The sequence below is a fragment of the Lynx canadensis genome, chromosome C2, assembly GCF_007474595.2.
Source record: "Lynx canadensis isolate LIC74 chromosome C2, mLynCan4.pri.v2, whole genome shotgun sequence".
Taxonomy (NCBI): domain Eukaryota; kingdom Metazoa; phylum Chordata; class Mammalia; order Carnivora; family Felidae; genus Lynx; species Lynx canadensis.
Genome location: NC_044311.2, coordinates 88656487 through 88671485, shown reverse-complemented (window position 1 = coordinate 88671485; position 14999 = coordinate 88656487). Strand labels below are relative to the sequence as shown.

At 51.8% G+C, this 14999-nt stretch overlaps 1 protein-coding gene across 1 annotated transcript in view; it reads right to left on the bottom strand.

Moving 5' to 3' along the window:
- Positions 1-14999, bottom strand: part of ITGB5 (integrin subunit beta 5) — a 121833-nt gene that overhangs the window by 5854 nt on the left and 100980 nt on the right. The window contains exons 11-12 of the mRNA XM_030328909.1: positions 5296-5518; positions 744-847 (exon numbers count right to left, since the gene is read on the bottom strand). Of these exons, the coding sequence (XP_030184769.1) occupies positions 744-847; positions 5296-5518 (327 nt within the window). The remainder of the gene's footprint in view (positions 1-743; positions 848-5295; positions 5519-14999) is intronic.

The window sequence follows — 14999 nt, the reverse complement described above, 5'->3', positions numbered from 1 at the left end:
AGGCCACACGAGACCCCTGCCCCTTCTGATGCCTTGCAGCATCATGAGAGCCACACCAGGCTGAGGCCAATGTGGTAAAGACTAGGCAGCCATTCATCAAACAGGGTTTCCCTGCCTCCTGGGCACACGACTTGACTACATTTCCCAGCGACCCTTACATCTAAATGTGTCCAAACAACTGAGTTGGAGTCGTGAGCACCATTTCCAGGCCTGGCCGATAACAGCATCTCACGTGATCCCTCACTGTCTTCTCCCATTTGCTGACTGAGTGGAGAGGATTCCAGGGACCTCGAGGAAAAGAGAACCTTCAGGTAGAGGGAGCCTGGTTTCCTGAATGACCTTATCAACCAAGACCTTATCAACCAAAAAGGTCTTCAATGGACTCGCAGTGAGTGACTTATATTTAGTTAAGTCACTGAGGTCTGGGATTTGTTATAGCAGCTAACATGACTTGTCCTAACTAATATACCAACTTCTCCGAGAGCCTGGGAGATGTGACTAAGATGGGGCTCCAGTGATGGTGCAGAAAGTTATGAACAAGAAGTCTTACACCCCAGAGAGCCCAGGGACCCAACAGTAGTATCCAGGACACTGACGTTATGCTTCTCAAATCCAGACTAGAACCGCCCTGCTCCCTACCAGGTGGCCCTGAGAATCGATGGTCTCCACAGAGGAGGAAGCCTCGAGGTGTCTACCACAATACAAAAGGGAACAGTTACCCAGGGCCACTTGGACACACTCACCGATGGTGTCCACCCACGTGATCACCTCATCCTTGCACAGGTTTTGGCAGGTCTGGTTGTCGGCCGGGTCCCCCACGTGAAGTAGCAAGCACTCAACACAGTCTCTTTGGAAAAGAGGCAATAAATGAGGGTGTTAGATGCCGTGCGGTGGTTCCCCACAAGTAACTGAGCTCCCAGGGGTGCTCTGCCCACTCTTCTGCTGGGCCTGGGCCCTTGAAGGTTCTACTTCACCCTATCTTCAGATTTTTGGCCTCAGTCCGTGTTTCTGCTGGCCTCTGGTTGCCCAAGGGTTCTTGGAGAAACATGTGAGTTTAAAGGCATGCCTGGTCTACACATCAAGTTGCAGGTTAGAGACTTTCCCATTTTTTTTTAAAAGTAGGTTCCACGCTGGGTCTTGAACTCATGATTCTGAGATCAAGACCTGAGCCGAGATCAAGAGTCATCCACTTAACTGACTGGTGCCCCAGAAACCGTTCAATTTCTGATACCAGGAGCCAAACCCGTCTTCACTCAGCTGTATCACATGCCTGTGAAGAGTCTGCTCCAAGCAGGAAACTTTGGAGTGATTAAAAAAATGGGGTTCCTGGCCTCATAGAGGGGTCCTCACACCCCCCTGGCCAGTGCTTAATGCTGCCAAATTGCCCCATTTCCCAGGATTCCTACTAGGGGATCACTGCCAGGGCAGGGCCCTTAACCCTCCCACATATTAGACTCTCCAGGAGGCTTTCTAGAAAATACCATCTCCAGGGACTGACCACACCAATGGGATCCACACCTCTGGGGCAGAGCCTGGGCTTCTGGATTCAGATTCATACAGTGAGGGTTGTGAACCATTGTCCTGGAGCCCTTCTCCCTCCCAGACGGAGCCTGCCTGGAGGGTTCTACCCTCTATGAGTTGGTCTACACTAGACTCTGGTAGAGGCTACAGGGTGGCAGTCTCCTTCCAGGAAACCCACATTTCAACAGGGGCCTTCTGGAGAAATTGGGTTAGGAGCCAAAAAGTCTCGTTTTGAGCCCCTTCTCCTCCCACCTCAGGTGCACAGTTTAAGTCAGATATTGTTATTGTGTAAAAATGCTTACGTAAAATGCTCAATTAAGGATCAGTACTCTACTTCCCATAGTCAAACCCAGTTCCAGACAGTCCCCATCTACCTTCACTTTACATCAGTGAGAACAGAATCCCAAGGCTGTGGGGCCAGAGAAGCAAAGCTTTCACAAAAGGTCTGTGACGCCTGCAGTGGTGGGAGAGGGGCCCGACCCCTCTGGGGGACTGTGGGATGGGGGAGCACAAACAGAACCCCAGGGAGGAGCGGGCTGGGCAAGACAACCAGCTGAAAGTGAATTCTCAGGGACTTAGTGGGGTGATGGTGCCCGGTGGCGATGGGGGTGGCTGCCCCAGAAGCAGGGGCTTCCTTGAGACTGGGTTAGGGCCCAAGGGCCGAATCTGTGGAACACAGGTGCTGATACCACAGAGCCACAGTGACCCGGGGGATGGCCACTCCGCTCACCCATAGGCCCACGGGGACCAGTGAGGTTATGTGTCTGGAAAGCTCTCTGGCAAAAATGTAGAGGGATGTACAACCACGATGCATGGCCTGAATTACCATCATCTGTTTTTTTAATTCCTTGAGATTGAGGCCAGTTACTAGATTTCCACGGGAGAAACTTCAGGGGAGCAGCAGAACTGGAAGGGAGCTGGACAGCACTTCAAGCGCCCCCCTTTGAGGCCAGGGGAGACAGCAGGGCCATGAGACGCTGTGGCCGCTGCTCCAGCACCCAGTGCCCTGCCTCTCGGTAAGCCCCTCCCAAGTCCTCACTTCCCTTTCTGAACGTTGGGGAGGAAAGCAGGCAGGACTTTCTTAGGAATTCAGGGGTGCCTAGGTGGCTCAGTTAGTTGAGCGTTTGGACTTTTGATTTTGGCTCAGGTCATGATCTCATGATTCATGAGATCCAGCCCCACATCAGGCTCATGCACTGACAGCTTGGAGCCTGCTTGGGACTCTCTCTCTCTCTCTCTCTCTCTCTCTCTCTCTCTCTCTCACTCTCTCTCTCTCTCCCCCTCCCCAGCTTGCGCTCTCTCGCTCTCTCTCAAAATAAACAAGGAAAAAAAAAAAAGGAATGCAGCTACCCCAGAATTGGCCATAACATCCCACTCTCCTGGAACACTCCATAGAAACATTCTGGAGTTACAAACAAGTTGGTAATGTTTGCATTTCCCCTGAGGCCAGAGTCCCAGAGCGCAGACAACTGAGACTTGGCTGCAGGCCAGGAAGGGGCGGTTTAGCTCTGGCCCTTTCTCCGGCCTCTGGGATTAGCACACCGCAAGTGACCCCCAAGCTGACCCTCCTCTCAGCGAGGATTCGCCAGCCTTCCAACTGCAACCGTTGTTATTAAACCACATTAAACCACAGGGCCACTTCCAGGAAACGTTCCCTAATTATCCATGTGGATTTATCAGTCTAACTTGTGTGCTCCACATACTGGGTTGAAACTTGTGATATATTGTAGTCATGTGTTAAAATAAGTCTGGCCTTTTAAACAAACAAGTTGCTGAGAGAGACTTTACTCAGAGAGCCTGTTAATTGAAATCAGCTGAGCCTGAGTGTGAACTCACCCAAGGTGAAGGGTATGTTTGGTTAGTTCTAGAAAGTGGAGACTGGCTGTTCTGAAACCCCAAGTGGGGAGGGTGGGGAAGACAAGGCATTCAAAACCTGGTGGTTCTTGGCAAACCAACAAGTAGAAAAACATCACATAAGTCACTTTCAAAGGGAATTTGTTTAAAAAAAAAAAAAAAAAGAAGTTGCAACTAGGCTTTGAAAGAAACAGAGAGCATCAGTGTGGCCCAAAGATAAAGAAAAAGGAATAGTGAGGTTTCCTTATGGCATCTCTTTGCTCTCCTTGTGTCTTTAGTATTGCTTAATGGATAACAAATTATCAGATACTGTTTCTTCTCGGAAATGAACGCTTTAAACATTTAAAGCTACGGTTGTTGTGCCCTTTTGACCTAAAGCTAAGGTTGTCGGGCCTTTTAACTGACCTACGCCAAAACTGCATTGCCTTGCTGCTCGAGGGGAATGGAAGAAACGGGCTTGATCTACTTTTATTGATTCCATGTGTGTTGTCCTAGCTTGCCCCCCTCCCTCCACTAACCTCGTGTGTCCCAAGGACAGCCCGAAACAGTTCTGCGAGAGGAGCTGGGGGAGCGTGCCCCGCTCTGTCATAAAACGTGGGTGATGGCTGTGATTCCACGCTCACACGGCCCCAGCTACTTGGGCTCCAGATCCAGGATCCTACCCTCCTCCCCTGGGACGTTGCTATTTGGATTTCTGTTATTTCTCCACTCTTAGCAGGTCTAAAGTGGGTCTGCTTTTCTTCTCCCTCCCTTTCCCCGGCTCTTCTCCAATTACACAAAATAAAATCTGGTCCTGTCTATCTTGTCTCTCGATCTACAGCCAGCTCTCAATTACCCACGCCTGGATTATTTGAGGCAAACAGCCAAGTAGGGGTTGTGCCACCCAGAACATTTCTGAGCAAGGACCGACCAGCAGCCAAGGCAGGCTCGGAGAGCATGAACTCCTTTCTTTATCAGCCCAAGCCAGACATGTGGAGGGGAAATCTGCCAAAAGAAAATTGCACAGTTGCGTTCCCCAGCCCAAGAGAAACGACGTCTGTACTATTATTTGTTTCTGATTATCTGTGCCTGTTTCCCTCACGCCGGGCCCCCTAGCGTGGATGATGATGACACAGCTGTTCCTTTAGCAAAATTCAAGAGAAACGGCCACTCATGCCTTCCTGATGGCATAGCTCCTGGATCCCTTTAATTCCCGCCCATTCGCACTCTGGCAGAGGGGGAAGGGCAGAGCTGCAGGGAGGTCAGCACGGAGAACGTGACCCCGTGGCTGAGTCAGTGGAGGCGCGGTGCCCACTGTCCAGACAATCTCTGCATTCAGCTGCAGTGCAGGGCCAGCGTTCCATTATCTGTATAAATGGAGCAGAAAATTCAAAAGCCATTGTGGTTTGTTTCTGGCATGCCTTATCTAGGTCGAATGCCCTCCTATCCTATCCACGTTCTGATTATGTTTTGTTCCAAGCAACATTTGCCATACGGTGTCCTGTGAAACATTATTTGGGAAATGTTAATGTCGGGGAGGGGATCCAACTTGTTTGAAAAACAGAAGCATACTACATCCCCCTGTAAAATACTCAATAGCACTCAAAAGGCTCTGAGAAGCCACTGTTTTGGTACCCAAACCAGTTGAATTTAATTCAGTGATCTGGTAACTTCTAAGTCGGGGAATAGAATAACAGTCTTTTTTTTTGTTGTTCTGTTTTTATTTTCTTACAAAATCCCCAAGGAACCAGTGTTTCAAAGACACTATTTTAATATACAGTTAAAGTCTAGTTAATGTTCGTATGAGTTTTGCTCCCCAGAAAAGGCTGGGCAGTGGAAAATGCGGGAGATGGGGACTAAGAGGTGGGCCGGCTCCAAGGGCTGACGGGCTGAAAGATGGGCCTGGTCTGGGGTGAGAAGCGGGAGTGAGGGTGCCATTACCTCTTGGTGCTGCAGGCATCTGGGCAAGTCGGGCATTTCTCACACGTCTCCCCAAAAGCTCCTGGCTCTGTGCACTGGCACTGCCCACAGACGCAGTGCCCACGGTCGCTGCAGATCTGGCCATCCTTGGCCAAGCACGTGCTGATGTCTGTTGAGCAGTTACAGTTGTCCCCAATGTAACCTGCGTGGCACTTGCATTCTCCACAGTGACACTCGCCGTGGCCTAAAGGGACACACACAGCACATCAGCGCCTGCCTGCATGAACACATAACCAACCACCCAGTGTCTGCCTTGCACCAAGACAATGGGGAGCCAATACAACAAGATGCTGACTGTGCCCTCCAACTCTGTTTGGGCAGACAGAGAGGGCCTAGAGCCCACATGCTTGCATAGCAGGGGGCCGGGCAGCTTGTGTGGCCCAGCTAGGTCTGGGGCGGTGCTCTAAGTTGGTCCAGAATTTGACCAAGTAACACCACAGGACCATGACCCCAGAGAGTTTCTTCCTGTCTCAGTTGTCATGTGAAGAATGGCCACCAAATATGTCTGCTTCCAAATCCCCAGAGTAAATGTTAACCTCCTGCAGATATGACTAGGTGAAGGATTTTGAAATGGGAGGTTCTCCTGGGTTCTCCAGGTGGGCCCCAATGCCATCACAAGGGTCCCTAGAAGACGAAGACAGAGGGAGACTGGACCACAGTGGTGATGGGACAACAGAAGCAAGATGCTAGCTCCTGCCTTTGAAGATGGAGGAAGAGGCCACAGAGCCAAAGAATGTGAGGAATGCAGCTCTAGAAGCTGGAAACGGCAAGGACATGGATCCTCCCGAGAGCCTCGGAGGGAGTATGGCCCAGTCAGCCCGGTGACTATAGCCCAGACCTCCAGAATTCAAGAGAATAAATCCATGTTGTTAAAGGCCACTAACTTTGTGGTAATTTATTACAGCCACGGCGTGCAGTGATGCTGAATTCTGGCTCCGGCCTCAGAGCCGTAGCCCCGAGTGGGATGATTTGGGCACAGGTGCCAAGGTCAGCAGTGGCTAATTGAACAGCACTCACTATATACACATCAGGCCTTGCAGCATAAACTTGAGCAGTTTCTACAACGGGGCCATGTGGCAGGGACTGTTCCCTCCCTCACATCACAGCTGCCGCAGATGAGACAGAGATGAAGCTGCTTGTTGAAGATCACCTGCCTGTGATGGAGTCAGGACTCACACCAGGGAGTCTGAACCCCAGCACCCGCTGCCTCTCTGGAGGAAAGACAGCAGAATAGGCCCTAACCAGGTGGACAACCAGTGGAAGGTTGCCCTGCTCTCCTTTGTAGGAGGGCGAGGGGCTGGGCATGCCCCTGGCAGGCATCAAGGGTAGAGGCTCACTGGGCTCAGAGGACAAGTGTCAGCGTGAGCGAGTGTTTCGCTCAGGGAAAAAAAAAAAGCATGGAGAGCGCCATCTTCCAAGAGTGCCAAGAGCCTGACAATGGATTCTCGATCCTCTGCACTAACAGAGGCAGAAAGCAGCGCTACGGCAGTTAACTTTACAAAATTTCCCTTACACTAACTATTATGACAGCATGCTTTCCTTCCTGATGACATTTTGCTAAGGCTAAGACTAAAAGAACTAAGAATTGGGGCGCCTGGGTGGCTCAGTAGGTTAAGCGTCCTACTTTGGCTCAGATCATGATCTCATAGTTCGCGGGTTTGAGCCCCGTGTTGGGCTCTGTGCTGACAGCTCAGAGCCTGGAGCCTGCTTCAGATTCTGTATCTCTCTCTCTCTCTCTCTCTCTGCCCCTTCCCCGCTCATGCTCTGTCTCTCTCTCTCTCTCAAAAATAAACAAACATTAAAAGTAAATTAAAAAAAAAGAACCAAGAATCTGTATCATTGCGCAGCCAGTTACATACTAGCAGGAGACCGCAGCAGTGGGGGATGGGCATCAGACAGGTGGAGGCCTTGCATTTTACTCCCACACCTGAGCCAGTTATCCCAGTAGCTGGATCCCAGCACCTTCTGTGAGACCGCCAATGAATGTGACCCACAATTTAGTTCAGGACCTAACTCCAGAGAGCTTCTTCACCGGCCACTTACTTCCTGCCCACCCCCCCTCTCCTGCTCTGTCAGCTCCGCGGTGCCTAGAATCTGCAGGCAGGAGGGAGGCCATCTGGAGCGACCAAGTCTCCCAACCTTCCCGGGGCCAGACAGCCTCTCTGCTTGCACTGAGGCTCAGAGCCTCAGCAGATACTGCGCCGGGTGAGAGCCCCCTCCCATTGCCCCGGCAGTGCCGAGGCATATGGCAATCCTCTGGGAAAGGTGAGGAAAGCCAGCAGGAGGCTGGGTGCAGTCTAACTGCCTAGGAGCTGGCATGTGAAGGTGAGGCACAGGAGAGGGCAGCACACCTACTCAAGGGTTACACAAGGTGGGGGCAGGGGGCTAGAGGGCACTGGCAGCAGAGTGCATGGCTCCCACGGGAGGGTGGCTGCAGACCCCTCCTCTAGCCCGGTCTATGAACAGTGCAGGTTTCAAGGCTTGGCAGGCAGGAAGCCACCCCCACAGGAAGCCTTCCCGAATGAAATGGATCCAATCTGCACAACCCCTTCACTCTCCAGCCTCAGGGGCCACACTGGTCAAGAGCCTGTTTCAAATTAAAAATGGGTCACTGTCGAGGGTAATTTCCATCCCTCCCCCACCATTTTATTATGAAAGTTTCCAAACCTGCAGCCAAGTTGAAAGGATTGTACAGTGAACATCCATATGCTTGCCACCCACACTCCACCGTTAGCGTGTTACCTGCTGCTCTATCACACATCCACCCCACCCCCTCCACCGGTCAGTGCAGTTTCCAAAACGCATTTCCAAGTGAGCTGCAGATATGAGTGCACTTCTGGGGAAGGTTTCTAACATAGCTCTGGCACTCCCCAGCAGCTTGTACGCCACACTTCCCATAAAGCATGGTCAGTGCCGTATTTACAAGCAGCACGACGGTACCTGGGTCAGAGGGACTGCTTTGCTGGAGACAGCGGGTGCTGTTTTTCTCCCGGCTCTAATTGTGTGTGGCAGCAACATAACATTAGCCAATAACAACCTGACACCGTATTCCAACGTGCCAACATTCTGGAGAAGAGGCAGGATATCATTTGGTTGAAGACTTGGGTTTCAGGTGAAGTGTGTGTGTGCTGAAGGAAGAACTTGCTCCTCATGGTGACCGGGCATCGAAGTGACAGAACCTGCTTGCTGAGAATGCCGGCGAAGGCACCTGCTGCTCTGTGCTCTCCACCATGATGCCAGATCAGCAACGAGCCTGGCTATGTTGGATACATCTGACACCACACAGGCCCGAGAGCCCCCAAACCCAGCCAGAGGTCAAAGGAGTTGAGTGTGTCCCAGATCTAGGGCTCAGGCAGAGAAAGTTAGGGGTCAAGGGCAGGAGAGGGACAGAACTCCCCACCATGTTTCCATGACAAGAAACAATGTGTGAGATAAAGCAGACAGAGCATGGACAGCCCCTGCCCACTTAAGTGGGGTGAGCAAGCAGCTGGGTGCTGAGGGGCTGTGGGACACCAATAAATCCTTATCCATGTGGCTTTTGGCCTCAGAAATTTGACAGCTCCAAAGTCAAGTCCCAGCAAGTCAAAGCAGGGCAGCCTCCGGGCCTGGTGAAATGGCGGCGACCTCTCAAAGGCTTGCCCTCACTGGCTCCCTGGCTCCCTTGCTGGCCCCAGTTTGTCCGGCGGTTCTTCCACTCTCAAAGACAGCTTGAAGCAGCTACGGCAAAGATGTGGCCTGTGCTCTCACGTCCTCCTCCCTATCTGTGGCACATCACGCCATCTGATCACGGGAGCCTTGGCTTGGTCTCAGGATCCCCCTCAACACAGTACTCCAAGCAGGTTCTACCAACTAGGGGGACTGGCACAGAAGATACAACCATTTGCCATCTTGGTTTAAAGCTTTCAAGCCTCCTTTAGAAAGCATGACCCATCCAGGTTTTCAAAAACTGGGTCAGTATGGTTACACTTTACCCTGATCCAAATGTCTCAGATCCTGTAGTTGGGCCTCAACCTGTATGCATGGACGTTCCCCACATCTTGTGGTCAGCCCTTAGTCTCTCCCAATGCCCTAGCAGGAACACGTTATTAAAATAACAAGGGTCATTTGGCCCTGTCCCAAGGATCAATAACCTACCAATCACCAGTAAAACTAAATGGGGGACTGGGGACATTATCCCGGTTAACAACACCCAGGGGGCCTTAAGCAAGGACTCTTCGGCAAAACACAGCTCCTTTATAATGCTACCCCAACACCTTGGCAGAGTAAGTCGAATTTAATGATGCCTGTTTAATACCGTGCAGACATAAAAATATTTTCATTGCACATAGGTAGGGATACTGAAAGGCATGCGAAAGCACTTTGTAAGCTGTGACTTGCTACATGTGCAAGTTATTAATAGTACTACCTTTGTTAGAATGATTGATAGCTAAATGGACAGGAAGTTGTAAATGTGTCTATTTATACAGAATTTCAGCTCTACAGAATTCAACAGCTTTCCATCAGCAAAACAGTGCTTGTGTGGGCTGTGGGCCAAGACGTGGCCCCATGCCTCCCTTTATAAAATAGAATATCGGCGATTTAGGGGGAGGGGAGCCCTTAAAGCAGGCTGGGAAGGAGATGCCAGGGACAAGCGGGGGAGAACCAGTGGTTTGGAAGCCCAAAGAGACATGATCGGAAGCCCGAGCAAGCGCAAAAAGAGATCAGGAAGTGCAAATCCCAGGTGGCTACTGTGGATTTGCCACAATCTGGAGGGGTGAGGGCAGAATCCAGGGGGCAGTGAGGTGGCTGCAAGCAGGCAGTTCCCACAAGTGGTCTGGAAGTGTGGGAAGAGATGGGGAGGAAGGCAGGCAGGATATTCTGAAGATGGGGTATATTTGTGCCTTCTTCTGACTGCAGACAAAGATTCAGAAGAGAAATGGTTTGGGAGGAAACGAAGAGATGGAGGGAATGGCACGCTCTAAAGAGAAGAGATTACAGCAGAGAAAGAGGCAGAGAGAAAGAGAGGGGACACGCTGAGGGGTGAGGACTGTGGCCAGAGTGCCATGTGCAAGTTTCCAGCTCCAGCCATGTTGAGAGAGGCTGAGAGGCTGCACGGAGCCAAGTTCACATATGTCCTCCACCATTCACTATGTCACCATGGGCAAGTCCCTAAACCTGTCTAATGATCTGTCTCCTCATCTGTCAACGAGGACAATGCCCTCCTCGTAGAAATGTTGTCAAGAAATACGGTGCTATTGCAGGTAAAGCCCTCACTCGGCATCTGGTGCGTGGGGGCGCCCAGGAAACGGGCTAGAATTGCTATGAACCGCCACTGGAGCTGAGCAACAAGGCGCTTGGAGACCGATGCGTTGGACACCTGTCTCAGGGAGATGCAGGGATGGTGGGGCCTAAGGGGGAGGGGGGAGCATGAGGCGGGTCCCAAGGTCTTTGAGGAATGCAGGGATGGCCAAGATGTCAGTAAGGGGGGAGGGAGGGGAGAAAAGTCAAGGTGCACAACTCAAAGGAGGGGAGGGTGTGGGAGTAGGTGGAAAGCAAACATCCAAGGGGGTCCTGAGGAGCTGGGAGAGTGCCGACCAGGAGGGGCCAGACTCCCAGGCTCCCCCAACTTCCCTCAGGGACCACCAGGAAAGAGAAGGGAGGGGGGGATTTCTGCACAGGCCCAGGATGAAGAGCAGCCTGTTTACCACGGAACATGAGTGGTGGAGAACGGGGTGGGGACACAAGAAAACACTGGGAAAGTGAGGCAGTGGTGCGTGGTGAATATGTGGCTTCCAGAATCACAGTGCCTGAGCTGGCCTCCTCAATCTGCCACTTACCAGCAGTTACTAACGTCTAACCCATCTGTATCTTGGTTTCTTCATTTTTTTTTTTAATGTTTATTTACTTTTTTTTTTTTACATTTATTTATTTCTGAGAGAGAGAGAGAGAGAGAGAGAGAGAGCGCACAAGTAGGGGAGGGGCAGAGAGAGAATGAGACACAGAATCTGAAGCAGGCTCCAGGCTCTGAGCTGTCAGTACACAGCCTGATGCGGGGCTTGAACTCACACACTGTGAGATCATGACCTTAGCCGAAGTTGGATGCTCAACCAACTGAGCCACCCAGGCGCCCCAATGTTTATTTACTTTTGAGAGAGACAGACACACAATGCGAGTGGGTTAGGGGCAGAGAGAGAGGGGGTCACAGACTCCGAAGCAGGCTCCAGGCTCCGAGCTGTCAGCACAGAGCCTGATGCGGGGCTCCAACTCACGAGCTGTGAGATCATGACCTGAGCCGAAGTCGGACGCTCAACCGACTGAACCACCCAGGAGCCCCAGTTTCTTCATTTTTAAATGGGGCTGATACGGGACACCTGGGCGGCTCAGTCGGTTAATCCGACTTTGGCTCGAGTCATGATCTCGCAGTCTGTGAGTTCAAGCCCCGCATCAGGCTCTGTGCTGACAGCTCGGAGCCTGGAGCCTGGAGCCTGCTTCGGGTTCTGTCTTTCCCTCTCTATGTCTCTCTGTCTCTCAAAAATGAATAAATGTTTTTTAAAAAATTGTTTTTTAAATGGGGCTGATATAAATGTCCCCGTCATTGGTTTGCTGTAGGAGTTAATCACTTAACCTGAATAAAGCACTCACTCAGTGTTCGGCATATAGTAAGTGCTCCCTCACTATTGAGGAAGCTCAGAGTAGATCTCGGAGGATCGGAAGAGAAGTACTTTCTTTGAGGTTGGGTCAAAAGCCGCCGGGGTTAAAATCTCCCATGAGGTTATGTATCCATGTCCAGCCCGAAGCGAGCAAACCCAGGACCTGGTACAGCTGTTCTGAGGCCTCCAGAGCCTCGGTGGGAAGGCTGATACCACAAAGGCGCCCGAGGCCCTGTGGGGACGCTCCCTGAAGCATGTCAGGCAGCACATAAGCGGTCTAGGAGGGAAGCCACCGCCCCCCCTCACCCCCAAGCTGGACTTGGACTCAGGGCCTGCAGAGGACCCAGATGGCCATGGGGTGACCTCGGAGGAGATGCCTGAGGGCAGTGGGGCAGGCCTGAGATGGGCAGAACCGAGAAGTGATTCTCTTCTCCCCATTCTCACCCAGCACAGGAGCAAGGGGTCACAACCAGGCAGACGTCAGACCCTTAGGGCACAAGCCAACTCTCCACAGCTGGTCCCCAAATAGGTTCCATCCAGCTCCGGAACACACCGTGGCTTCCTTCAGCAGCGGCTTCAGGCCCGTCCAGGAGTCCCAAGTCCGGTCCTAGCTCCCAGAAGGCCCGGGAGGGGAGGGAGGACTAAGCCCAGTTCCTGAGACAGGAAGGGCGCTTCCCTCCTCTTTCTCACGGTCCTGCCTCCCTCCCTCCCTCTCTCCACAGTCAGTGTCCCTCCCTCACACAAGCAGTTCCCTTCCTCTCGCCTTCCTAGTTTCCTCTCCTCACAGACCCTGCACCCCTTCTCTCAGGGCTCTGCGTCTGCTCCCCAGTCTCCCCTCCTCTCAGAAGAGGCAGCCCTGTAAATAGGAAGTGGTGAAGAGGAAAGAAAAAGAAGGGGCATGTTCTGAAAATCCCTGCTCATTTGGGTGGCTACTGTGTCACCAAAGTCGGGTCTTGAATTCTCTAACAATTGGCTTAAAAAGAGCAGGAGGCCAACTCAGAACGTTACGTGCCTCCAGTCACCCCTGTCTGTGAGACTCGCGGCCCCGAGGGCTGCCAAGCCAGGGCACCAGGGCAACCGGGGTCAGAGGCCACCGTTCTGCCTCCTTTAACATCAGGGGGGTGTCTGGAGTCCCCGTTCGGAGCCTGTGGACACACAGCAGAGGGCCCTTGGCACACGTCCTGGTACAAACACAAATCGAGGAGAAAACCAGACACGGGCCCACCTCTCTGTGGCCAAACACATATGCAGGCTTCCAAAGGGCATGGCCTCTCTGTGTGGGGCTCCTGGGCAGGAAGGGGAAATCCCTCATAGGAAGTACTCTTCCTGGTTGGCTGCTGACAAGCAGGTTAGCGTTACATAACAGGCCCTCGTGTCCTCACAGGCCCTGCTCCGCCTGTGCTGCCTGCTATCCTCAGGGTGTCTCTGAGCCTGGTCCCATGGGAATGTGCCCCTCCCATATCTTATCTTTCCCTTCTGTACGCTGACTTGGTTCTAGAAAAAGTAAAGAAAGGAGATTTGGGATCTTAGCCTGGCTCCAGGCACTTTAGCAACAACTAAATAAACCTCCAGGGGCAAGAGAGATGTCGTTCTTGACAAGTGTACCTTTGCTCCACAGGCTTTCTGAGGCTGTAAACACAGATTCTCCTGCCAAGGACCGTCACTGACTGGAGAACTCGCTCTGCAAGGGCGGCTCCCCAACAAAGAAGCATAGCGCTGCCTCGCCCCACACCAAGCCTGGACCTCAGCTCCCTCTGTCCTATCCTTGTCACTCTACTTGAAATGCCTCAGAAAAGCTCAGTTTGGGGACATCCTTTTTCAGCGGTGCTGCTGTGCAATCTCAGCTACCTACCTGCTATCTTGGGGCAGTGGTCCGGTTTTCTCGTCAATGAAAGAGGGATACTGCCTTGTCCCCCGTACAGGATTGGGAAAATTCTTTGTAATGTGCAATAGAGAATGTGTGGTGTACTGCCTCCAAGAGATTTTTAATTTCACTGGGACATCAAGCCACTTTTAAAATCTCTTCACCTAGAGAAACTACATGGAATACTACAACAGACTAGGCATTGTTTGAAGCCCTTTACATGGATTATTTCATTAGTACCCCCCGCCCCCCCCCCCCCGTGCCGATAACCCTGTACCACGGTACAAGCACCACCCTAATTTTCCCAGAGCTGGCAAATGAGGCACAGAGAGGCCAAACAAGGCCAAGTAATTTATCCAAAGCTGCACAACAAGCAGGTGTCAGGGCAAGGATCTAAACCACATTTGTTTGACTCTGGAGCCCATATTCCTAACCACTGCACACACTGCTTCTGCAGTATCATCCAGTCATGATTACGTGATAACAATTAAAATAGCATATGGGATATGGGGAGCCTGGGTGGCTCAGTAGTTTAAGCGTCCTACTTTGGCTCAGGTCATGATCTCATAGATCATGCGTTTGAGCCCCGTGTTGGGCTCTGTGCTGACAGCTCAGAGCCTGGAGCCTGAGCTTCGGATTCTGTGTCTCCCTCTCTCTCTGCCCCTTCCCGGCTCATGCTGTCTCTCTCTGTCTCTCAAAAACATTTTTTAAAAATTTTAAAAAATAACATATGGGATAAATGTTCAAAGAGCCCAGGATGTGGTACAGTTAAAAATGTGCAACACGGCCATCCACAAGACTCGCTCTTTTAACCACTGATCCTTCAAGCACTCTTGGCCTCTTCTGTAAAGCAAGGGTGGTAGATCAGGTGGGCTCTCCAGTTCCTCCACAACCATCCTAACGCTGCTTAAGGTCAGGGCACAGAGAAATGTGGAGAGCCCGACGTGGGCTTCAGGCTCAGCTGTGGGTTTCAGAATACTAGAGGAGAGAAGGCATTTGGGATGCAATAAAGCAGCACAAGCTCACACATGACGATGAATAGGGTGGGCAGCTGGGAAGGGAAGTATTTGAAGAGGAGAGGTTTTGGGGAGCCTGGGTGGCTCAGTCAGTTGAGCGGCCGACTTCGGCTCAGGTCATGATCTCGCAGTCCGTGAGTTCGAGCCCCGCGTCGG